The sequence below is a fragment of the Elephantulus edwardii genome, unplaced genomic scaffold (genome assembly GCF_000299155.1).
Source record: "Elephantulus edwardii isolate Elephantulus edwardi_28Jun2011 unplaced genomic scaffold, EleEdw1.0 scaffold00064, whole genome shotgun sequence".
In the NCBI taxonomy this organism is placed as follows: domain Eukaryota; kingdom Metazoa; phylum Chordata; class Mammalia; order Macroscelidea; family Macroscelididae; genus Elephantulus; species Elephantulus edwardii.
In genome coordinates, this window is record NW_006399814.1 from 10,671,860 (window position 1) to 10,696,488 (window position 24,629).

A 24,629-nucleotide genomic window follows, 5' to 3' on the forward strand; every position below is an offset into this window, starting at 1 on the left:
TGATGAGGCAAAGAGGTACTCACCTAATTCAGATTCTGAAATAATACGTGATCCTTTTTCTTTCCTCCAGATCAGGCCAATCTTGGCAATTTTCAGTTCTCAGAAATCTGATTTTTTTCTAACTCACAAGTACCACTGCTTGCTTACCCTTCCTCTGACCAAGAGGGCTAATAGAATTTGTCCTGTGTGGTAGAATGGGCACAGAGTCACCTAGGATAGACTTCATTTATGACCTATTGGAAACTTGGACCCTTTACAGACATGCAGATACATGGGCCACTTGCACCCTATATTAATGGGTTTTCTTCTTGTCTAGGGGCATTCCTGTCTTTGATGATCATTTTACTGTTGACCCAAGACAGATTTATTGTCCATTTTATCTTCCCAAAAGCGTGAATCAATTTGCCTATATTCTCCCCTCCCCTCTAAATCACTCTCCATACAGATAAACCCAATCCCTGCAAAAGAGTTTGTAGACTGAGTCCCCACCTCCTGAGTTGTTCTGCTGAGCACACAGTATAGGTTGCTTGGAAGATCATGACTCTAGCCTCCTCAAGATGTGAGTAAGAGTTACCAGCACTTGGCTAGCTGGAAATGTTCAATGCTGAATGACCATTGCTCCCAAAGGTGCACTATTTTGTGCTTCCAAGAGCTGCTGCCTCTGGTCAGAAGGGAGGGCAGATGAGTCCAGAGTGAATGACAAATTCTCCAAGGAACTTGAATTCTGCTTTCTGCTGTCCTTTGCCTTCATCAAAACTTTCTTCTGCCGTCTGGAATGCCAGATTCCCTAGAATGCATTCTCCTAAATAGAAGTAGTGGTTCACCCCGGGATGTCAGAGACAGACTACTAAGGGTTTCCTGGTTGGTTGAATTAGAACTCATGCAAATAATAAAATATCCTGAAGCCTATTTATATAATTGGGGAGAGGGGGATAGTGTAAATTCTAATGATTTGAGAATGTATTATTTTAAAACAAAATATTCTGATAAGTGTCTTAAATGTATATTCATCCAAGTCAGACTGAGGGCAGTGTATCTTTCCTCCTTTCACCTTCATCATCCTTCCTCCCTCACCAACCTGCCAGTGTAGTTTTGTTTTGCTTTTTGATGGGGTAGAGGTGGGGGGGCCGGGAATATTGACTTAATTTGAATTTCCTAAAACAGCATTTGTATGGAGTCAAATGCAACACTTAATAATAAAATCCTCAACTTTATTCTGAATCCTGAATGTTCACTTGCCTTACCCTGAGCCCCTAATCTGTCCCCTCCTTACACTTTCCTGAGGATAGTGGTCACCAAGTCTTGGTGTTTGTTAAACTGAGGGTCATTGTGAGACCATTACACTGCTTGAAATGATAACTCAGAAAGTCCGAGCTCATGAGGCTCAGTGCCTTGTGAAGGGACCTGACTGGCATCATTGTCTGGCTGATGACCAGTTTATTTTTGTAACTGCTTTCTCACAAAGAATCACTTTTAGTCTAAGCAGGTTTCTTTTTTAAGAATTTATTTACTACTACTACTGGGAATCAGAAATGTGGGTTTACATACCTGATACTTAAAGAGTGTCAGGGTTTTTGCTTTGAACAAAACTTGGGGCCCCAGAAATTCAGCAACTTGGAGTTAAGTTGCCAAGAGCCTCCTGCCAAATGTCTGCACATGGACCTCTTCTTGGCCTGGCTGGGCCCCTCAGGCAGCAGCGGTCAGCCCGCCAGCCTTTATCCAGTCCATCCTGGACACCAGCTTCTTTGGAGGCTGCTTAGTCATTTCACTTCAGATGTTAGCACTTTGTGCCACTGAAAAATGAACGTCTTTATTAAAAGAGAGAGAGAATGATGAGCTTTATGAGGACCCAGGGCAGCAGTCCTAGATCGGTTCATTTTCTTTGCCCCTCTGACAGCAGAATCTAAAACTCAGGATTTCTGCTATGGTGACAGAATGAGAAGTAATGGGGGAGGGACGCTATTTAGTGACTATGCAGAAAGAGCCAGTTGGTTGAGGAGACAAAACTCACTATAAGAAAATGCTAAGCTGTCCATTTGGCCTCAGAAGAGCCTAACTGCCATGATGGAAACAGTTTAAGAGATTTATTGTCCTGCTAGAGAAGAGTGTGTTTTCTCTGTGGAGTTTTCACAGAACTTGAGCATGGCCTCACTAATGAGCATATAAAATTAGATGCTACTAAGGGAAGGGGTCATTCTAGCTCCTTATCCCCACTGAGCAGGGCAGGGGTGCCAGCCAGCCAGTAGTGACTGTGACAGTGACAGCTTTAAAGACAGTGGCAGAGCTACTAGGGGTCCCCAAGCTGCAGGGGACTTCTGCAGGGTCCTGCTGCTCAAGGGAGAGTACAGTCACAAATAACACCCTGTCTTTGATTCTGGGTCTTGATAGCTGCCTTAGTTTGAGTCCCAGATCATAAGTTCCTATAAAGTCAACTAGGTCATCAAGTCTAGCATAACTTATGCTTCCCTTTTATCCCAAGCATCACCCAACAGGTTCTCAACCCTCAACTCAGCGGTTCTTCTTTTCAGCACTTGAGTCTTAGATTTGCAGTCGATTCATTTTAGCCAGCGACGCCATATCCCCTTTTGTGCCCACTGCACTTTGCGTGTCCACTGCCCTTCATCTGTATCCCAAGGCTCCCTTCTCTGTGACTTCCCGGCTGTCCTGTTATTTCCCACCTCATGCTTTTCTTTTCAGCTGAACCTTATTCACAGTGAAATCAGTAATTTAGCCGGCTTTGAGGTGGAGGCCATAATCAATCCTACCAATGCTGACATTGACCTTAAAGATGACCTAGGTAATTGGGGATGGGGTTTGGCACCACCAGCTGTCAGATGAAAAATTATGGAACCCAGAATTTAGGCTCTTCATTGTCTCAAAATTTAAAGCAGTCAAGCCAAAATAGTAAATAAGAAATTGACATTTGAATGTGGAAATTGAATGTTTGATTTCACCATGCCTTTCCAAATAGAAAAGGTCTGATATGTTTTATTTCATTAAGTGTTATTGGCTATTTTCTCTTCAGTTGCAAATAGATTACCATCTAAATTCTCTTCCATAATGATCACACTGACTGCTGGTTACTTGGGGGGATTTTTTTTAATGTGTTTGTTTTTTTAAAGATCCAAACAATCTCAGGTAACTAAAAATGATAGTTTCTCCATTTAAACCTTAATTAGAAATGACATTCCAATAAAGCTTGAAAGCACTTGAAAAAGGAGACAATTAACCTGCATCAGTATATCTTTGAGCTATCTAAAATTCACAAGCAAATCAGTTTCCCCAAAATTTACTGTTGTCACTTTTCTCCCACAGAAAACAGTAAATGCCTGAGTGTCCATCCCCTTAGTGCATTCTTTTGATCAAGCACAATTTTCAAGAGATAGCTCCTGCTGAGCCATCCCTCTAGAGGAAAACTGCTCAGTGCCTTGGTGTCCCTCTGCTCTGGGAGGGTTCAGGGCAAGCTGAGAACTTGTATCAGAATTCTTCCTCTGTGACACCATCTTTACATGCAAAGGGGCATAAAATGGCTCATCTTCTCTTTCAAGACCAAACAGGCCACACAGGTGCTTACAAAGGCAGTCTCGTCCTGAGTGCTGACCTAGCTGTATTTTGTGTGTTTTTAGCACCCAGTTTCAGCTGCGTTTGTAAAATTGTTGACTTCCTTACTAGAAAAGACGTTCATTCTAGGTCCTTGACCCACCCTGTATGAACTATGTGCAGCCATGGGCCAAATGCCCACTCAGACTTGTCACTCATCTGGCTTCTACAAGTCTGTTAAAACATATGCATGCAAGCTAAAGAGAGCAACAACTCTACCACAGTGCATTTTAAACATAAAATACAAATAAAATTGGATCAACTCAAATAAGAGCAAAGCTCAGAAAAGATATCCACACTTTGAGAGGGAAATGAAGGCAACCCACACATAACTACTCTTTTCTCCTTTTACAACCCAAAATCCCTTGCAGGTAGACAAAATGATGAATGTGACAAGGATATAAATCGAAGCCTGCAAGTTGATTGCTACAGCTGAAATGGAGAAACTTGTTGTTTTGGTTGGCCTGATGGTCCACATTTTTTAAAAACAGATGCCATGTTTTAGTAGTTCTTCATGGGGTGCCAGTTTTATAGGCGTTTGCGCAGTGAACCGGGGCATTCGTTGTTTTGTTATTTCTTTTAACCTTTGGAAATGATCTCATGTGTGTGTTTCTCTTTTTTTGGACTTGTCATTCAACTGTTTGATTTAAACATGTCACATTTGCTATTCCTCCTCCTCCTCTGCTCACCCCCATCCACATGTGCGCACACTGCGTGGACTGGTTGCCCCTTTGGCTCATATGTTGGATTCGACCAGGTAGGCCAGCCCTGCCATTGGGGCATTAGTAAATGTGCCTGTGCGTGGGTCTCGGTCCAACACAGTTGATATACATTTGTTTACCTGTTATAGTTGCAAGTTGTACAGGCTGACATTGCCTCGATCGACAGTGATGCTGTCGTTCACCCGACAAACACTGACTTCTACATCGGTGGTGAAGTAGGTAATGCCTAGCCGGGTGCTGCCGAGTGTGTGTGTGCATGGTCAGTCGGCCGCCGCAGACAGCTTGATCCTTTGACAGCTATGCAGGCTGCATTCATTTCACACTTCCAGCTGTCCTGACCTTCCCAAGGTCCCTGTCCTGGGGCCGTGAATATAGAAATACAGCTAACTTCAGCCAGGAAGCATCATGTAGCTTCTAAGTGGGCACCTGGTTTGGAAACTGTTTTAGTAGCATCATTTCTTCATTTTCTTCCTGAGGCACAGCTTTGTGAAAACCTGGGTTCCCAGCTGATTTCAGCTTGAAGGAGCATGCAGTGAAACCGGCTTAAGAACAGCCAGGATGACATCTGCATCCTCTACAGAACAATAAACATGAATCTGTGGACATAGGCATCTGTTCTCCCTACCCTAGCTCTTGTTTCAGAGTACCCCTACTCCAAAAGTGCGCTTAAAGCCACAGATGTACAGTGCTCTCCACCCTCAGGGGTGCATGAAAATCAGTTCTTTCTCTGTGGTGTCTTCACCCGTGGGAGCTGATGGTGCACTTGTTGATTGGTCTCTGGCATCATTAGCAGAGGCAGAGAATGCTAAGGCTGCCAGATGCTCCAGCTGTAGATTTGCCAGAACAGTGTCAGGTATGCTGAGGGGCTCCTACCATGAGACAGAGCCCAGATGCAGTGGGTAAGAAGAGCTGGTATGGCACCTGGGCAAGCCACTTAGGTTCTTTGATGCCTTAGTTACCCTACATGTAAACTAGTGGTAATAATGAGAATTACATTCAACAGTATAAGCAAATTGCCTTGTTTTGTGCTTGGCTTAAGTGTGTGCTCACTATATGATCTTACCATCATGTATGTATATGACTTTTACAGTGAATATGATGGTCTAAGTCTGTAAATAGCATTCTAAGTATAAATCTATATGCTAGCTTCTCAACAGAGTGGGTACATTTTTCATACACTGAAAAATGAGTTCATCTTGAAGGATTATAAGAGTATTGCAATTTTCAAAAGTGCCCAGGACACTAGGTGGGCAGTAACTCATCTATTTAGCTTATCTGGCTCTGTTGAGTATCATTAGCAGAGACTCCTGTTCACAGTCTTCCTCTGCCACTGTGATTTGGGCTAATTACTCTTCTGGGCATTTTTAATTTTTGACATGGATGGAGAGTCAGGATTCAGCAAGCCTGCCAGGCCAAAATAAAGTCAGGCTGTCAGCAATTAAAATAAACTCCCCTTTCACAAGACTTTGGAGGAGTTTTAAAGCTCCAAAATCAGGCAGCTTAAGAGAAAGATGCTTCCTTTCTTAACCAAATGAAAACATGATGGAAGGGAGGTACTTATTTGAAGAAAAATAAATAAAGAGCTAAGGGTCTGTCTTTCAGCCAGGAGTGACTAAGGCCTAGGCTCATCCTGCCATCCAAGACATGTGGTAAAATGGAAAGTATGAAACTTCCTGGGCAAAACTTCACCAGGCCCAGGAAGAGGAGAAAGTCCACTGACCTGCTGTAGGCCATGGAGGAGGCAAGTTCCAGCTGTGTTAGCCATATAGGGATGTGGAGCTGCAGGCCTGGACACGGGGCGTGAGTGAGCTAGTGGTAGCAGACACAGCCAGGTGACCTAGGTTGGAGACAGTGCCCTGAGTCATTGCACACATTATTCATGACAAGGTCACAGTTAGAACAGACCTCCATAGGCCTACACGCCCCGCAGGGCTTGCAGAGGAGGCAAGACTGTGCCTGGACCAGAACCCAGATCTTCCAAAGCCCACCTCGGTGTTTTCCCTGTGCAGCGAATCAGTCCAAACCAGAACTGAACCCAGATATTTTCACATGGCCCAATCAGTGACAAACCAGATTCATCCATGGTCTCAATTGGTTCCAATTCCCACTTTGATGTGTTAGAGGGGAGGGGAAAGGAAGTGAGGACGTAATTGCTTCATTTCTCGTATTTGGTGAGAATTCCTGAGTCCTGAGACTGCTGGAAGAAGGAATGCGAGTGCAGGAATGCTTAGCCCCAGTGATTAACTTTGACCGATCAAAAGTTCTTTCTAACAGTGAAATAGACCACAGGCTTAGCCTGACATTTGTCCAAGCCTAAATTTTCGCTCAGGCTGTTTTGAACACTGATACTTATGCCTGCTTTCTAAGCATGAAATAATGTTCTTGTTCTCATGGGAGTAACACATGTTTATGCTTGGGGGCAAATAAGCCAATTGCTTTATGATTAACCCTGAAGTTAAGCCTAAAAAGCAAGTCTTATATTAAGAGTGTTGACAATCCAGTTGAAATGGGCCTGTTTCTTGTTAAAAAGTACACGTGTGTCTACATGAACATGTGCATACATATGTGTGTGTAGGAGTTGAGTCCTGACTGGGTTGATTGCCTGCAATCTAGGGTGGAATTTTACAGTTTGGGACATGTATTTAAGTGTATCTTAACTTGCAAGTTTCACTTCTAATTAAAACAATATTTAATTATAAGTTAAAAAAAATTTAAACACTCTTCCTAAGATAAAACACCTTTAATTCTAAAGTAGCCCATGTTCTTCAGAAATATTTAATATTTTAGAAGCATAGTGCAACGGTGCTACTACTGATATACCTTCCAAATTTCCCAGTTCTAGAGAAAGAATAGAGAGGACAGAAAAGGAGGACTTAAAATTGTCCAGCCCAAGGATGTGTGTTTGCTTTTCCTTCAAGATTGAGAATGTGCTGAGAGGAACAGCTCGGCCAGTAGTATCTGGATAGCAATGTGTAGAAGCCCACAGCTAGCTGACTCTGACTCCAGTTTCCCCTCTTTTAGCTGCATGACTGTGTCGGGTGAACTCATATTGGGGGTCTCACCTGGGTCATATGTTCACAGTTCCCACTTCCTGGAAGTTGTAGGTCAGTGCCTACTCCATCAGCACATGGCCCATTCTGCTGCCATTCTGATGCTCAACTTGAGCCAGAAACTCATAGCAGTCTGAAAGTGAAGTGTGTTTTTCCCTTTTGACATCTCTGCTGCTTACAGCCCATTTTGCCCATTTTTTTAAAGACAAGTTAGGGCATAAGGGCAGTCTGGGCAGTGGTGAGGTGTGTCAGATCCCACCGCAAGGGCCCTAAGTTAATACCTCTGGAAGCCTTACCTTCTCTTTGACACCCAGAGGCTTCTGGGTGCCTCGTGTCCAGTCAGCTGGCTTGCAGACCCAGTTCTCTAACCCTGGCTGTCTGATTTGTGACAGTGCCCAGACTATTTACTGCTTTTTCCCGAACGCTTCCTGAGATTCATTCACCCATGTAGAACAAGTATGTCAATGGACCATTTTCCCTAACATAGCCAGTCCCAGTAATCACAGGGTAAATAAATGCAAAGAGAATTTGGGCTGGCACATACCTGAATTGTGCCAGGTGCACATAGATTTTTCCAAGACAAAATGGTGAATCTTAAGGGGAGTATTTTTATCCTCTCTTGAGGAAAAGTACTTTAAAATGTGAAAAACTGAGGAATCAGAGCTTAAGGAGGAAGAGTAGACCCATTCTGGCCAAATTTTAGTGGACAGTATTGTCACTAACTGCTGATCACTGTCTCATAAGATATTTAACCCAAAGATTATATTGATGTTAATTATCTTGTTTGGGAAATGCATAGCAAAAACTGATTACTTAGCAAGTATTCTAATTGAAGAAAGCACAGTGCTCTTGACCACCAGTTTTGGCTTTTAAAAAATCTGATCCTGAGCTGTTAGTTATCCTCCTCTCCAAGCCTTTCTTTAGTACAAGTTAATCTTTAAGCTCTGCTTCAGTGTTGTTCTCCTTTACCTAAAATGATTCTGAAACCATTAGTATAAGCAAGGAAGTATACTGTCTGAGGCCTTTTAAAAAATTTACATATAATATTGACGCTGCAAAATAGGAACTAAGCATTATGATGCTAGCCCAGAGGTGGTCACATCTGAATATTCTCCTCTGGGCCTCCTGCCAAGAGGGGAGCGAGCCGCTTGGGGGGAGCATGATATGCTTATCTAAAGCTGCCTTATTTGAGGTTTTTCTCTAGAGACAGAGAGGAAAACTCAGGGGAGGCATTAGCCGTCGAAGCCAGCACCATCTGGTTTCTCACGCTGTTGGAAAGCATGTTTGGGGGAAGGGAAACCCAACAACAGGCAGCTCCTATTTCCCTTGCATCCATGGTGTACTCAGGATCAACTTAGGTTGGACCCAAATAAAGGGCAACTGAGACAGTGAGGCAAAGTAGAAGTGCCACCGTGTGATAACTGGTTGATGATAATAAATCACCTCTAAATTACACTTTTCTAACTCAGCCAAGGTTTAGTTCCTGTTTTGCAGCCTTTGGAAAATTTAGCTGTTCTGATCATTTGAAATATGTAGTCACCTGACAGGCTATAGTGTCTTATGTGTACCCAGAGGCACAAAGATGGCTGTCTGATCTAGCCCTGCCCTTGTCTAGGAAACACGCTGGAGAAGAAAGGTGGCAAAGAGTTTGTGGAGGCTGTTCTGGAACTCCGGAAAAAGAATGGGCCCCTGGAAGTCGCTGGAGGTGAGCTGGAAAGCCACTGAGCTCCTTGGGATGTGGCTCTTGGAGTATTCGGGAAATAATTTTATGAGATACTTCAGAAGTAGGAATGAGCAGAATGACAAATATATTTCCAAGATGATGCCAAAGGATAGCCCACTAACCTTACAAACATAGACTTCGATTGCATGAAAATTGTCAAGGGAGCTGAAGGCTATGGAAAAATGACCTTTCTTTTTTGTGTGTGCTGTACTGCTATGTCTTTTTTTTTAATGACCTTTCCAATTTTTTACAAAATGTTTATATTTAGTCCTCAAATTTTGAGGAATTACAAGAGCCACATTTAAAGAATCTAGAGCCAAGCCTTTTACAGCATGATCCATTCTAGAGCATGTGAGCCATCTGCAAAACTGCTAATGAGAGATGTCAATTAATAGTTTTATTCAGCCATCTGTGTTTTAATTAGAAAAGCATAAATATACATATCTCATATACATTTGCCAATTTCACCTTTCTTGATATGAAGTAGAAGGAAAAAACCTGACTTTGTGATTCAAGGAGCATTGTTAGTAGAGACTTGGGACAAAGTGGTCCTTACTCATGATTGCAGGCCTGATTTGAGATTTTATGTGGATTTTATGTGGCTCACTGGGCAGGGGACCTCCTGAGGGTCTAGGAGTCTGGAGTAGTGAGTTAAAACCCACCCCACCAGCAAGTGAAGAGATGCCTCTCTGGGCTCCAGGTTTCTTTCTGACTAGAGCATCATCATTCCTATTCTGTCTTTTAAATCCTCTTTTTGTTTCAAAAATGCAATGAATGTTAATGTAATATGGATGTCATCATTACTGTCATGGGTTCAAATCCCCCAGCTGCTTCTCAGGAGAAGGATGAGCAGTATCTTTCTGTGCAATTAACTGCCTCTGAAAACCCACTGTAGGGTCGACTGTGAATAGGTTCTGACTCGATGGCACACAACAGTAATCATTCCTGTGTACACAGTCCCTCCCCCAGGGCCCAGAATGGATTGAAGAGAGGCAGACCCAGATCCTGTCTGTCTCTCTCCAGTGACCACATTTCCCATCTTGGACTAGTCAAGGGGCCTCGTCATCTAAGACAGTGGATTACCTTTGCTCAATTGTGGGTTTGACCTCTCCTGTGCCAGTTCTGTTTTGCCTGCAAGGGGCCTAGCATGTTTGGAGATGGGGAGCCACTAATTATAAAGTATTCTATCTGGATCCATCAAAGTTTCAAGGGAGGCCACACAGGATGTTAAATATGCAGCCAGAGACTCCTGGCCTTTCCTAAGTTCTGTCTCAGCACTGCCCAGTGCCAGCCTGTGGTTTTTTTCCCATCAGTGCTGCCCAGGTCATGCCTAGGTAGGCCCACCCCATGAAATGCAGCACTCTCTTAGAGCAGTAGCCCTGCTGGTAAAATGCTGGCATAAGACATTTCTTAACCTCGTATGTAGATTATGACAACCTTGCTTGCCGAAACTGAGGAGGACCTGAGGCATGTGCTGCAGAAGGTCAAAGACTACAGCCTTAAATATGGAGTGAAGCTCAACATCAAGAAAACAAAGATTCTCACCCCTGGGCTGATTGGCAGCATCATGATAGATGATGAAGAGATTGTGATTAATAGCTTCAGTTTGTTTGGCTTGACAATGAATACTCTTGATACCAGCAGACAGGAAATCAAAAGGCAAATTGCATTGGGAAAGTCTCCTGTCAAGGAACTCTTCAGTGTGCTGAAGAGCAACTATGTCAGTTTGGATACTAACGTGTTCCTGATCCAGGCCATAGTCTTTGCAATTACTTGCTATCCATCAGAAAGCAGGACAATGACTAGAGATGATAGAGGGAGAATTGATGCCTTTGAACTGTGGTGCTGGAGAAGAATATTAAATATATACCATGGACTGCTAGGAGAAAAAACAGGTTCATCCTAGAGAGGGTGAAACCAGGCTGCTCATTGGAGGCAAGGATTCTGAAACTCCATCTGACATACTTTGGACATGTTGTAAGGAGGGACCAGTCCTTGGAAAGGGATGTTATGCTTGGGAGGGTGGAGGGACAGCTCAGAAGAAGAAGACCCTTGATGAGATGAATTGACTCAGTGACTGAAGTAATGGGAGCAGATGTGTCAGAGACAATGAAGTTGGCTCAGGATAGAGCAGCGTTCAGAGCTGTTATATGTCTCTGTGAATCACGTGACTCAACAGCACATAACAACAACAGGACTTTTTAACCTGACATAAGATTATTTTTTTTTAGCTTGCTTTCATGATCCATATTTTTCCCTTTGATGGAAAAACTATTTTAGAAAATTTTTCATGTTCAGATGTATAAAGAAGGTAAAACATACTTCTCCATTTTTCAATGTTTGCAGCTATAAAAATATGTTTCTTCTCACTCCATTCTCATGCATAATTTAGCAATGATTTTTCTGTGGGCAGACTGGAGAATTACTGCCCACATCAACAGAGTGGCCAGGACTCCAGCTCACAGGTACTGACCCCAGCACACCATCCACTGGTCACTCGCTTTCTTTAGTATCTACTAGTGATGACCTTAACAGCCTGTAACCTAGGGTTACAAGGATGATAAGTACTCCTCGAAAAATGGATTCCATAGTTCAAGTAGGTTTAGGAAATTTCTCAAGACCAAACAACAGGAATTGTTTGGATGTTTGCCATAGCAGAGGTGTGATGGGGCTTGTGTTACCATGGCTGTATGCCTTTCTGTGGGGCAACGAGCCTTACAGCAGCTCTGGGAGACACTGGTTTGACATCTAGGTAGACCCAGGCCAGTGTCTTTAGATCTTATAAGGCGACCTTGAGGAAAGGCTGATTTGTTGTGAAGCTCAAAGTGATTCTTCTCCCAGGAAAGCAGGCAAGCTTTCACAATCTCATTAAGTCAAAATTGAATAGAATCTGTTAAACAGCCTGGCATGGTAGTCCTTAGTAGGTTACAGAAGATGGCAGCAGAGATGTTGATGAGGTTGCTTACTTCTGCTTATAAGGGGTTTCTGTTAACCTGAATTGTACGTGGGAGATTTATGTTGTAGTCATTACATATCATTAGTTGGAAACAACTAATAGCTGATCCTCTAGCAGATTTTAAGAGGCAGTAAATGCACGTTTTGTGTTCTCATCTTCTCACATAACATCTGGTGGATTAGAACTGTGTGTCTTTGAGTTGGCAGCACAGTTCCTTACCACTAGGCCACCAGAGGTCCTAGGAGACTTATAGACACCTCGAAATTATTTGTGTATCAGTCCTCTTGAGGAAAAAGTACTAGGGACTCAAAAAAGGCCATTATTTCAAGGATGTAAGCCTCTGCACACATTCAATTGAGTGATTAACACCTGCCTTCAGGGAACGTTTTCTACAAGTTAAGCAACCTCTCTATCTTGCCTAAAATTCTGATATTGAGGCATCCCAAACTCCAGCCTTCCAAGGATAGATCTTGGCTTTCCTGTCTCTGTAGTGAGAAGACTAAAACATGAGTGGTTCCAGCCGCTGGACTCCTGTTGGGATCACAGCATAGTGATAGCTGGGTTTTTCCTGGCAGAGGCCATAGGAGGGCGAGGAAAACATGCTGTAGCTGGAGACAGAGTCTGTGTGTAGCATCTTGTGCCTGTGTGCCTTGCAGAGGGATAGAAGTCACTATGTCTTTCTCCTCCTCTCCAGCCGCTGTCAGTGCAGGCCATGGCCTGCCCGCCAAGTTTGTGATCCACTGTAACAGTCCAGTGTGGGGTGCGGACAAGTGTGAAGAGCTTCTGGAAAAAACAGTGAAGAACTGCTTGGCTCTGGCAGATGATAAGAAGCTGAAATCCATTGCATTTCCATCCATTGGCAGTGGCAGGTAAGGCCATGCTTACTTGCAGATATAACTCTTGTTATATATATAGATTTGCTCTGAATCTGTAGATCTCTGACTGGACAGTGCTTACTGAGGTTCCTTTAATACACTTGCCTCAGGCATATGGACCAGAACACAAAGTAAGATAAAAGCAAACATTAAACAATGATGAGGGACGTTTCCAGAGATAGAGTGAGACAGGAGTCCCAGTGACCACAAAATACACGCCTGACCTTCCATTCTCAAGCATCCTTCACCTCAGTAAAACCTGTTTACTCTGCCTGTTTTGCTACCCTTAGTGACACTCATTACTTGCTAACGAGGCAAATGGATTTAGTGGAAATGAACAATTATGTGACAATAAAAGAGCTAGGCCTCTATGCCACCTCCCATCCCTGAGATCCTTGGAGGATCCCATCACAGTTGTCTTTAAGTCAGATTTATAGCCAGAAGTCACCATTAGAAGAATGAGTCCTTTAACAACTGATGGAGCCAATGTAACTCAATAGTAACTTCAGTTACCCCACATATACCTGTCTGCACACCTCTAATTTCTAACCATCAGAATAGTATCAAGCTGTGGCTCAGGGTCTCAAGGCCTGAAGTGGGAGTCCTGCCTGGGGCATTAACTAGGTGGTGAGCAGTCAAGCTTAAATGAATCCCTACTGTGTACCCATTATGACTCTTAACATGAGCATCCTAATCCCCTCGTGCAACACTGCAGGAGATTAAAGGAGAGGACTCTAGAACTCTGAGCTATGATCCCAAAGCCCTTAGATAGCTTTGCTTCTGAGTTGTGGCCCATCACCCATGACATCACCAGGGTTCTCCCTGGTAAAAATCTTAATGTTGCATGTTTTTGAAAGGCTCTAGGTCTGGATTGGAAGCTAAAGCCAAGGGAAATGCTCGCCCAGGGCAGGTGGAAGGCATACTTACCACTGTCCCTGGGATTTCTCTTCCCATATTGTGAACCACTTTGGCCTCTTAACCTCAGTCCCTCCTAGAGCATAAGGGCAGGCTATGTGGCAGCAGCAGGGATTTCTGGCAGGGACCTCTCATGGTCCCCGCTTCCCGTGCAGGCCTGAGCACCACAGGCTGTGCCATTCTCCTGGAGGAAGCCTGTGTCACAGCTCTCATGAACATTGTTTGGTGTATTCCTTTGAAAGCTGCTCCTCCCCAAGCACTCCCCTTTCGAACTCTAGAGGAAGGTGCAGGGTAATTTTTGCTCTCCCTCTCAGGCAAGCTTTGTAATTCTGCCTCCCTGAGTGTCGCTGTCACTGAGGTCCCACACCTCAAGTGAAGGTGACAGACCAACACAAAGCTTCCTGTCACCCTGCAGTGGCCATTCCAAGCAGAGTTTGACCCTGTACTAGCAGAAGGCCTTGCCTACGGGCACAGCTAAGGCTTCCTGAGGGTCCTCCTTGGCCTAAGAGCATGACAGTCTGAATGTACTTATCTGACAGCTAACAGACTCCCCAGTTACAAATAGGTTGTTTTGTATGGCTGTCTTACCAAAACGTATGTGAAACATGATTTTAAAAATCTACATTTTAAATGCATGGGGGGGGAAAGCTCACAGAGAAAAAGCAAAGCAGAGCTCTTCCAACTTTTAGCAGCAGGTGCTTAGACAAACACATTCTAGAGTGACCAGCACACACCCTGATGATTGAACTTCCCTACAGTTATGGAGATGTGTGATAGGTCCCAGAGCCCAATCCTTACATGGACTTAAAGACTTTTTGAAATAAAGTACTTTTAGATCACCCCTTAAGCTGTCATGCTTTCTGCTGCTCCCACTCTACTATCCCCACTTCGCACAAAAGTTCCACTCTGCCATTGAGCTACACAACCTTCAGCAAATGGATCAGCTTCTCTGTCCCTCGGCCTGCTTATCAGTGAGCGAAGCTGCGGGACGGCCCTTCCTCAGATGGTTCCACGACTCATGTAATGAGTGCCTAGGATACACCTTTGATCTACTCTGATGAAAGGTGCTTCCGAAGAGAGAGGCAATCGGAGCCTTTATTGGAGGTAATAATTTCACGCTCTTTCACATGGCCATTGGGAGATTTTTAATTGAAGCATAAAAGTAATTCCCGTAAAAGAGCATCTGTTATTACAAACTTATTTACATTTTTCATGGAGTAAAAAGTTTTTAAAAATAATAAATTGCAAGCTTTTAAGAGGGCGGAATGCCAAAGGCACACATGTGCACAGCCGCCCAGGCCCCGACATCTGTCAGGCAGACGTCGTCCCCCAGCCGTGTATACAGCTGCCCTCCCTTTCATGAGTCAAGAATGGGATTACACCAGAGCTGGCCAGTAAATCATGGCAAATTTTAGGAGGGGACATAAAACAGCTTGTTTGTGCATCTAGTGTCTCCAGCATAAAAGTTGTGGTGGAATTAAAATTATATAAATGCAATCATATTGGAGACAAGCTGCGGAATCACTTTCTATTCACCGAGGCCTAGCATCCGTGGCACCTGTGCAGGGGTGATGGGACCCACCTGGATGGCAGCTTGCTCAGCCCACCGGCCGCCGGCACATCTTACTCATGCGAGGCCTCAGGACTCCAGTGTAACCCTGGCCGCAAGAAACCACCTTTGGCAGCTGGACACCCGTCCCCAGCCAGTCTGGTCTCAGTATTTATGGACATCCTTGCTCCCTTGGCTCTCCTTGACATTAGAGGGCAAGTCTTTTCTGAAGGGGCAGCGCACAGACTCCCTGTTTGGTGATTTGATTAAACTCTGCTTAGATTTATGAGCATAAAAGTAAAGCCATTTTGGTTTATTTTGCAGCTACCATTTATGAGTTTTTATTGCGTCCTAGGCCCTGTGCTTAAACCCTAACCTGTGCTATCTCCGAACAGCCCTAATGAGGGAGCCTGGTTGGTAATTTCACTCCAGAGGTGAAAAGAAAAAAATCTTGGGAGGGCTTCAGTGCTTCACCCGAGGTCGCACAACTTGTATTGGAGCCAGAGTTTGAGTGGGGTCCTTGGCATTAGAGCCCATAGCAGTTAGCACATAAAACTCTGCCTCCTGTCCCCCCCTTGGGTTAGACAGACCCTTGTTTCCAACTCAGCAAAAGGATATCACTCAACCGAAGGATGGCCTGCTGCCCACATGCTCTGACCGCATGGGCATTATAGGTCCCTGAGAGTGCTTAGCTTGTCCGCTCCTCAGGAGAGGACAGAATCAAACCCAAAGGTCTCTGGATTGACAAGAACTAACTTTGACCCCAAAGCATTATGATGCCTGGACTGAGATGAAGAGGCCACTCTGAGGCTGTGCCACCCAGTCCTTCTCTAGCAGTAGGAGAGAGCCTAGAGAGGCCTTGGACCATGCCCTCCCTCTTCTGCACGTCAGCTTCCTCTTCTTCAGACAACTGCTGTCAGATCAGGTCTCTAATGGCCTTTACCCCTGGCGGAAGAGACCTCTGTTTGGAACAACTTCAGTTACTTAAAAGCAGGCAGAACATGAAAAACTAGTGTGAGAAAGCCCTAAAGCTAGCAGATTAGTGTCCACATGTGGGGTGGTGGACATTTTCCCACATCAACCAGGATTTCAGGACACCCAGCCATAACCATCCCCAAAGCAGCCCAAAAAACTAAATAGATTGATTGACCCAGCAAGAAAGCTAGATTGCATTCTTAAACAGGGCCAGGCTTCTGGCTTGCCTCCTTCAGGAAATTGTCCTAGATTTTGTCCTCGGATAAGTCTCTCCCAGTGGAGGCTCCAACACCGCACACTCCCCAGCCCCCCACCCCCGATCTCCCTGTTCCTCACAGCTCCCAACCCTGCCATGGGCCTGCCTTGCCTTGCCCATTCCACAGGGGGAACTGACAGTAGGGACTCTCGTGAAGGCCACACATGAAAGGGGCCCAGTAGGAAGGACACTAATCCTGTGCGTTGCTTATCTTGGTGAACCCAGAATCTGTGCACAACCATTTTTTCCAGTCAAGGACACTGATCCTTAAGGAGATTGATAACATTATCCAGGGACAGCTGCAATTCAAATCTGAATGTGACTCTAGGCTATAAATGCATAGCCCTTGGTGCTATATTATATCGTAGGAGATGGCATCTGAATTGGAAGACAGGCAGTGCAACTGTAGGTTAGAGTGACTGTCACAGAGGCAGTGAGTCTGAGATGAGAGAGGAAGACAAAGATTTGGGCAGCTAGGAGTGGCCATTCGACAGGCTCTGGTTAAACAATGACCATGGGAACCCATTCAGCTGAGAAGCCAAAGAGAAGAGAGAGGTGCAGAAGGCTGGTGGTTCTGAGAAGGCAGAGCTGCGTTGCTTACTCTATAGCCCCAACAGGCTACTGTCCTGCCAGACACAGATAGCAGCCCTTGGGCCCCGAGGCCAAAACTCTTATTACCACCATATGACTGTGGGCATGGGCAGTGAGGCCAGTCACCCAGCCACAGGGGCCCAGATGTGGCCTCATGAGGCACTTTTACTCTGTGAAGCCTTCTTCCTGAAGCTGATTGAATTATTAAGGATGTGAGAAAGATCCTTAAAATTTACCCACTTCATAGATAACTACTATTGGTCAGGGGAGCTCTAGTGGTACAGTCTGTAGGGGTTGCACTGCTCACCCAAAGGTGGTGCCCCTGTTGAGAGGTTCAGATTCACTAGAGGCTCCAGAGAAGAAATGTGGGTAATGTCCTCTTGTGTGATTTACAGGCTCCAAAAACCCACTGGAGGGTCAGCTGTGTCAGTTCTGACTTGATAGCAGTGAGTTTGAGTTTTTTACTATTTATTGAGGATTCCCTGTGCATGTCCTGGTGCTTAATGTTACTCAGTACCTACAACATCCCTGTGCAGTAGGTACTCTGATTACCCCACTCCACCAGGTGAAATGAGAAGGTGGAGACCTGGCCAGGACGCAGATACAAGCTAAGGCTGTCAGCCACTCTAGGGGCAGGTGGGTGCTGCCTCAGCCCCTGCATGTTCCCAGCTGACTTAGGAATCTGTGTATACATTCCATTTTGTTACATTTTATTTAACTTGGAGACTAGAAAACATTTGGGTCCTCATCTGTAACTTGAGGAAAGCCACCTCCTATGCTGCCCTATCTTGGCAGTCTGCACAGTGCAAAGCACCTACTGCCCCATGGCCAGGTTTCTTCTTTAGACTGTGGCCACCTTGGAAAGAAGTTGGTCTTGTTAGTGAGTGAGAGGTTTTCCTAAAAACAAATCCAGATTCACGTTCACCCAGCCTTAGTCTTGCAGGGCAAAGCCAGGCACATTCTGGCGGAGACCTCCCAACAGGGATGCAAGTGTGATCCGTAAGGCTTTGTGTACTGATTTCATTGGGTGCCCTGAGCCAAGTCACGGTATTTTCACTGCGTATGCTTGTGAAAGTTAAGTAATAAAATGGAATGCAGGAGAAGTAGTGAGGTACTCAAACTGCAGTAGGCAAAGAACATTAACTATGTTGTCAGCTGCCAAAAGAAGCAGCAAATCCGTTTTGGCAGGAGTGTTTGTGTTTGATAGAAGTGTGAAGGGTAAATCTTTAACTCACAAGAAAGACCAGTGTCTAGAAAAGGACTGTATTTGGTACAAAGGCAACAAAAAATGAAGGAAAGCCTCCACACGGCGGATGACACGATAGCCACAGCAGTGGACTCAGGCTTCCCAAGGAACTCGGAGATGACAGGATGGGCGATATATCATCCTGTTGCCAGTTCACAAGGTTGCCACGTAATGAGGTCTGAATTATTTGATTGTTGTCTTTTTCCCTTACAGGTTCTTAGAAAGTATGTCCTCTTCAAGCTCAGACTATAAAGTCTGTAGAAGCTCAATCAAACCCATTGCCTAGTCAGTTCTCACTCACGAGGCCCTCTCTCTAGTTTCCAAGGCTGTAAATTTTTTTTTTTTTTGAGAGGGGATTGTGGGCTGGTGGAGGCTGTAAATACAAGAAATACTGCCAATTTTTCTCTCATAGACCATGTATGGTCTTCAATGTGCGGTCCCCAGAGAGACCACGCCAGCCATCTGTGTGATGGGCCCCTGTGGTTCTGATGCAGGCTGAAGTGTGAGAACTGGCAGTGTAGGGGGCAGGGAAGAGCGTTCCTCACTGAAACATGCATGTTTAGGGGTCCAAGATAGAGGAAACAAGAGCTTTGGAAGGGGAAGATCTGTCAGAAAATGAGGGGTGAGGGCAAAGGGGCTGAGAGCATACCGTGCTCACCACTCCGCGTCCCACGTAGCATCAGCCCAACCTCTGCATGCTGTGGTAGCTCAGCAGCTAAAGAAGCCCTCCCTGCACCAGGGTCACCTCCAGCAGGGCCAGGGACAACACATGGATAGGACTGTGGCCACCAGACCATACAAGCGATGACAGCTCAGGGAAGCCCCAACAGGCAGTATGAAGTAGACAAGCCAGGAGGGGACCCTCACAGAGGGAGCTTGGAACCAACAGGGCATAGTTTTGAGCTTCACATGTAAAGGATGCTCCTCTTCATAGCCTGTCAACACCTTCCAGGTCAGGCTCCAGGCAGCTCTGTCCAGTCCACCAGACCCCCGCAATGCTGCCATCGCCGGCCACACTCATTCCTGCCTGCCTGGCTGGTTGCTCGCTGGCTCTTGCTAAGGCTTTTCTGTGGATAAAATTAATGGGGTCGTCATAATTGGATCAGTCATTTTGTCAGCAGCTGTATTTACAGCAGGAACATAAACATCCACTCTTTGTGAAACATTTAAAAGGAGCTCTTTATTCCATTGCCCCTGTGACTTGTACCTGCACACAAAAGCTGACCCAGGTCCCTCCTCTCAGGAGGAGCCCCAGGTTCAGGGAGGGCAGCATGCACACACCAGTGAATGTGAGTTGGGCTCCCCATGAAGCTCACCTACATACACTCTAGGGAACACACTCAGCAGGGATTCCACACTAAATGGAAGGCCAAGTTTATACTCTCAAGCAGTCCTCAAAATGTGTCTTATTCTGAAATACTTATCCTCTATGCTTCTCTCTTTTGGAAAAGTAGTCAAGGCAACTTCCAGGTGTGGTAAGAAAAACATATTGCTAGATGGAACTTTCAGATCTAAAAATACGGATGTGTATAAGGGTTTGCCTGCCATGTGGACTCAGACCTTCCTTTTACATGGCCCCTGGCCCACCTGCTGTTCACATCAGCCAATCTGGTAGAACACGGAGCCACCAGGATTTCCTGGACGAGGTTCACAGCACTGCCCTGCTCAGAAGTCTCCCAGCAACCTTGCATGTGCTGGCTCCTCCACACAGGCTGGAGAGCAAGCTCTGGGTGGCACCCATCAGCCCTCAAAGAATGAATGCTGTTTCCAAACCACCCCGGGGGATCTATTTTCAAGCTGAGTGGTGTGATGTTAGAAACAAGTCAGAGTTGTTGTTTTTGCCCTGACTCTGAAGGAGCTCTGGGGTCTTAAGTCCTTGGTGTGTTGTGCCACTACCAAAGGCTGCGTGTCTTCAGTGCACCAGTGCCTGTGGGCAGTCCCTTTAAGAGCTACAGCCTGGGAAACCCAGTGGAGGGTGGCTGTCGATAGGAAAGAACTCTGGTAGTGACTTTGAGTGACCAAAGTGCTCTAAGCTCTGACAGTAGAGGAAAAACATGGCTGTCCAAGGACCAGATTAATGGTTTAAAACCCACAAGTGTTATCATGAATGAGGGGAGGCATATAACAAGCAGTACTACACCATTGGTGTCTGAAGGCTTCTCCCAGCCAGGGCCTGATCCAAAAGAGAGTCCTAGCTGAAGCTGTGGGGTTGGCCAGCACATTGGGCCTGATGGCTGCAGACTGTAGATCTGCTGAGAGAACACCTGGTTGCTGAGACCTTGTATTCTCTCCCGTGGGGACGGTTTTCCAAAGCAGATGGCAGCCCAGTGTGAAATGAAATCAGTCAGTAAGGGATTGAACTCATACCCCAGAGCCGATTTATTCTGACCAGACAGACAGAGGCTGCCACACTGACAGCTACCCAGCCCCTGGGTCATCCAACAGTCCCCACAGTGTGGACAAGAGGGCAAGGGGACACCATTTTCCCATCCTGATGTCCAGTCCTGCTTTAGTTCTGAGCTCTTATCAAATGTGCCAAGTGATGAAGATATTAAATTAAAAATGTGCATGAACTCTAATAAATTAGGCCCAGAGAATCAATACTAGCCCCTTGAGATGAAGAGACCATTTAGCCCAGAGTTTTCCCCTGGACCCACAGTTCCTTGATACCTTGGCCTTTGGGGTAAGTTCCTGGCCATGTACTCAAGAAGTCTAAAGGCCAAGTGTGAAGAGTATATAACCTTCCATGGATGTAGGTCATTGTCCCCCTAGAGAGCTACCCTCTGTAGTAGTCCTCAGGAAAATCTGCAGCCTGAGCTATGTGTCACCTTGTTGGTAGGAAGGAGACTTAAGGGGGAAAGTGTTGGAATGATGGCTGCCCTTATGCGGCTTCTAGCATACCACACCACAGAGCACATCTCTTTTCACCACACGCGCTAGCCCGCCTTCTTTCTCTGGAGGCACATCCCTCTCTTGGCTCACAGTTCTCTGCTCATTTGTCCGTGCCCGCATCTTATAAGGACCAGGTCATCTCACGACCATGCTAAAAAACAGCCACAGGTCCTGTGGACTGTTACCTATATGGGACCACAGGGGCTGGGTATGGTGACCCACGAGCGGGTGGGAGTGACAGCTACCTCCTCCCCCTGGTTGCTGAGACCTTGTGTTCTGTCCTGCAGGAACGGTTTTCCAAAGCAGACGGCAGCCCAGCTGATTCTGAAAGCCATCTCCAGTTACTTCGTGTCAACAATGGCCTCTTCAATCAAAACAGTGTACTTCGTGCTTTTCGACAGTGAGAGTATAGGCATCTACGTGCAGGAAATGGCCAAGCTGGACGCCAATTAGCCTGAGGAACTACAGAAACAGCCCACATCATGTCCTCCGCCTCCCAATTTGAAAGAAAACAAAGAAAAAGGAAAAAAAAATATCCCCTTCACTCCTGGGAGGCGGGAGCCCTTTATGTTTTCAGTTTTGCTCATCTAGGGAAAATAAGGTTTTGGTTTTCAGTTTAATTGTTTTTGACCTTCTAAAATGTTTTTATGTTAGCACTGATAGTTGGCATTACTGTTGTTAAGCACTGTGTTCCAGACCTTGTCTGACTTTAGTGTAACCTAGGAGATTTTATAGTTTTATTTTAATGAAACCCTGATTGGCACAGAGCAGTGGGAAAAGCAGTGTCTTTCACATGTGGCTGAACCCAGGAAGCTGTTTGGTAACCGTGTGTTGTGGTGCTTTATTGTACACCCAGTGGCATTCTTTTTACTATCATGTTTTCTCCCCCGCCCCTACCCCCAGAAGAAGGAAAAAAAAAACCCAAGAAAAATTACAGATTTGCGGCAGACTAATTTTTTTGTTTACTTACTGTCTTAATGATGGATCTGAAAATGAAAGATGTAAAAGGAACAGAACTTCTTGTCCTTAATTATATTTGGAATTTGTGTGAATTGATTTAGTAAAATGTTAAACTGTTATTGTAACTGGTGCATTTCAAGTGCTTGTGTGTGCGAGTCCTGAGTCTGGGGCTGGGGAGCCCACTCTGGCACTATGTTGGCTTCCAAGGCCTGTGTGGTACTCTACGGTCCCTTAGTGGTGTGTAGAAGCAGTTCTTGAAAAGTTCCTTCTATTTTCCTTGTAGAGTGTGGCAAGGATGTTGTCACCACTTCTTAAATCAGGAAGCAGGAGGCCACAAAGGTACCTGAGCCCAGGTTTTCAGATTCAGCCCAGCCCTCTCCCTCTACTCCCTGCTCCGACAGTCTGGGCCTGGGTGCCCCTGGACTGCTTTGTAAATAGAGTGAGAGACCTTGAGCCCTCTGCTGGGCTCATTGGCCTGTGTGTCTCTACAGGCCAGAAAAGAGGGGCTCTAGGAACTTCCCAAAAGCAAGCTGTCACCACCCAGGTCCCCAGGATGTGCTTGCCACTTTTATGGCCCTCTGACAGGTGTTTAGGGCTGTTGATTATTTAGAAAGATCCCAGGGTGACTAAAATATGTTAGCAACACATGGACACTTTTTACCTCAAAGGGCACTTGTGCCTTCATTCAAATTTCCCCCCAAATGTACCTAAGGTTATTTCCATCTTTTTAAAATGAAAAGCAACTACTTCACAAATCAAGAAGAAATAGCAGAATCCTGACAAATGTGAATGATCCTTCAGCCTTTCCAAACTTTGCCGACTGAAGTGAAACAAGGTACTAAATCTTCATATAACTAAACTCCTTTTCAACTAAAAGGAAATTACTTCTACATCTGATAGAACACTTCCAAATACCTTCTAAATGTGTTAGTAAGATTTTCAGTTTCTTTCTCCAAAATCTGCAGTGGATCATATTCTTATTAGGGAGCTCTGGTGGCTTAGTGGTAAGGAATTGGGCTGCCAATGCAAAGGTACATGATTTGAATTCAACCAGCTGCTCTGCAAGAGAAAGATAAGCAGTCTCCTTCCATGCAGTTTACTGCTTCTGAAAATCCATTGGAAGGACAGCTATGAGTCTCTTCCAATTCAATGGTACATAAAAACATTTATTATAAGGGAGCTCCTGTGGCTTAGTGGTAAAGAGTTGAGCTGCCAATTCAGAGGCACACACACAGTTCCAACCCACCAGCTGCTTTGTGAGAGAAGGATGGGCAGTCTTCTCCTGTGCAGTGTATAGCCTCTGAACCCCCCTGGAGGTTCGGCTATAGGTCCCTTCTGACCTTACAATACATAACAAGGTATCTTTATTAGTTTGACTTACTCCCTCAAAAAGAAAGTTTAGTATTGTATTTTTAAAATGTACCTTACAACATAATGGTGTCTGCAGACTCCTAAGAGAGGTTTGTAGGATCTGCAGTGCCCCAACAAAGGTGATGAGCAGTGAACAATGACTGCCAGAGAAAGCAAGGGAAGTCATCAGTGAGAGGGCCTGATGCAGTAGCAGCAACAGCAGGTTCACACATTCCAAAAATCGTGGGGACAATGCACCCAACAGTGTTCTGTACTGTTCTACATGAGATCATTGTAGTTGGCCCTGACTCGACAGGAACTACCCACACTACTCCTGTGATACTGGTTCTTCGCTGTGTGCCAGCCATTGCACTAGGTTCTTTATAGGCACTATCTTGTTTTGTCTCATCTTTGCAGCAATGCTATAGGGCAAGCTGTAACTAGTTTCATTTTAGAGCAGAGAACACTGAGGATGAAGTGACCAGCTTATAGTTATAAAGCTGACCTTGTTAGGCATCATCAAGTACTCCACAACAAGTGAATACAGATGGCAACTCTGCCCTATCCTGCACCGTCCTCAGGATCTGTGCCATGCCTGAACATACTGTTAAAGTCACTTATCAGTCAGTCCATCTCGTTGAAAGTCATCTCTTGCTGACCGACCATTCCCAGAATGATGTCTTTTCCCAATGGCTAGCCTCTCCTGATAGCATGGACAAAGTATATGAGATGTATGAGATGACGTTTCCCCAGCCTTCTCTCTAAGGAGCACCTTGATTGCACTTTTTATATATTACACACACACACAGTATTCCCCAGCACCACCCACCATCAAGCATCAATTCTTTGGCCACTGTCCAATTTTCAGCTATTGAAAATAACCATATTATAGTGCTAAAATTAGTATCAGAATAATAATAATATGATACATAATGGATAGTACTGCATACTGTAATAAGCCCTAAATTA

At 45.1% G+C, this 24,629-nt stretch overlaps 1 protein-coding gene across 3 annotated transcripts in view; it reads left to right on the forward strand.

Annotated features, from left to right (window-relative positions):
• LOC102845296 (core histone macro-H2A.1-like) overlaps positions 1 to 21,862 on the forward strand; it is a 72,115-nt gene extending 50,253 nt beyond the window's left edge. Inside the window, exons 5-8 of one of the 3 annotated variants that reach the window (XM_006888046.1) lie at positions 2,698 to 2,797; positions 8,988 to 9,077; positions 12,746 to 12,920; positions 21,638 to 21,862. In XM_006888046.1, the coding sequence (XP_006888108.1) occupies positions 2,698 to 2,797; positions 8,988 to 9,077; positions 12,746 to 12,920; positions 21,638 to 21,803 (531 nt within the window). In that variant the 3' untranslated portion in view covers positions 21,804 to 21,862. Of the gene's footprint in view, positions 1 to 2,697; positions 2,798 to 4,450; positions 4,542 to 8,987; positions 9,078 to 12,745; positions 12,921 to 21,637 lie in introns of all 3 variants that reach the window. The other 2 variants (XM_006888047.1, XM_006888048.1) reach the window with 2 other exon arrangements.
• Positions 21,863 to 24,629: the final 2,767 nt, after the last annotated feature.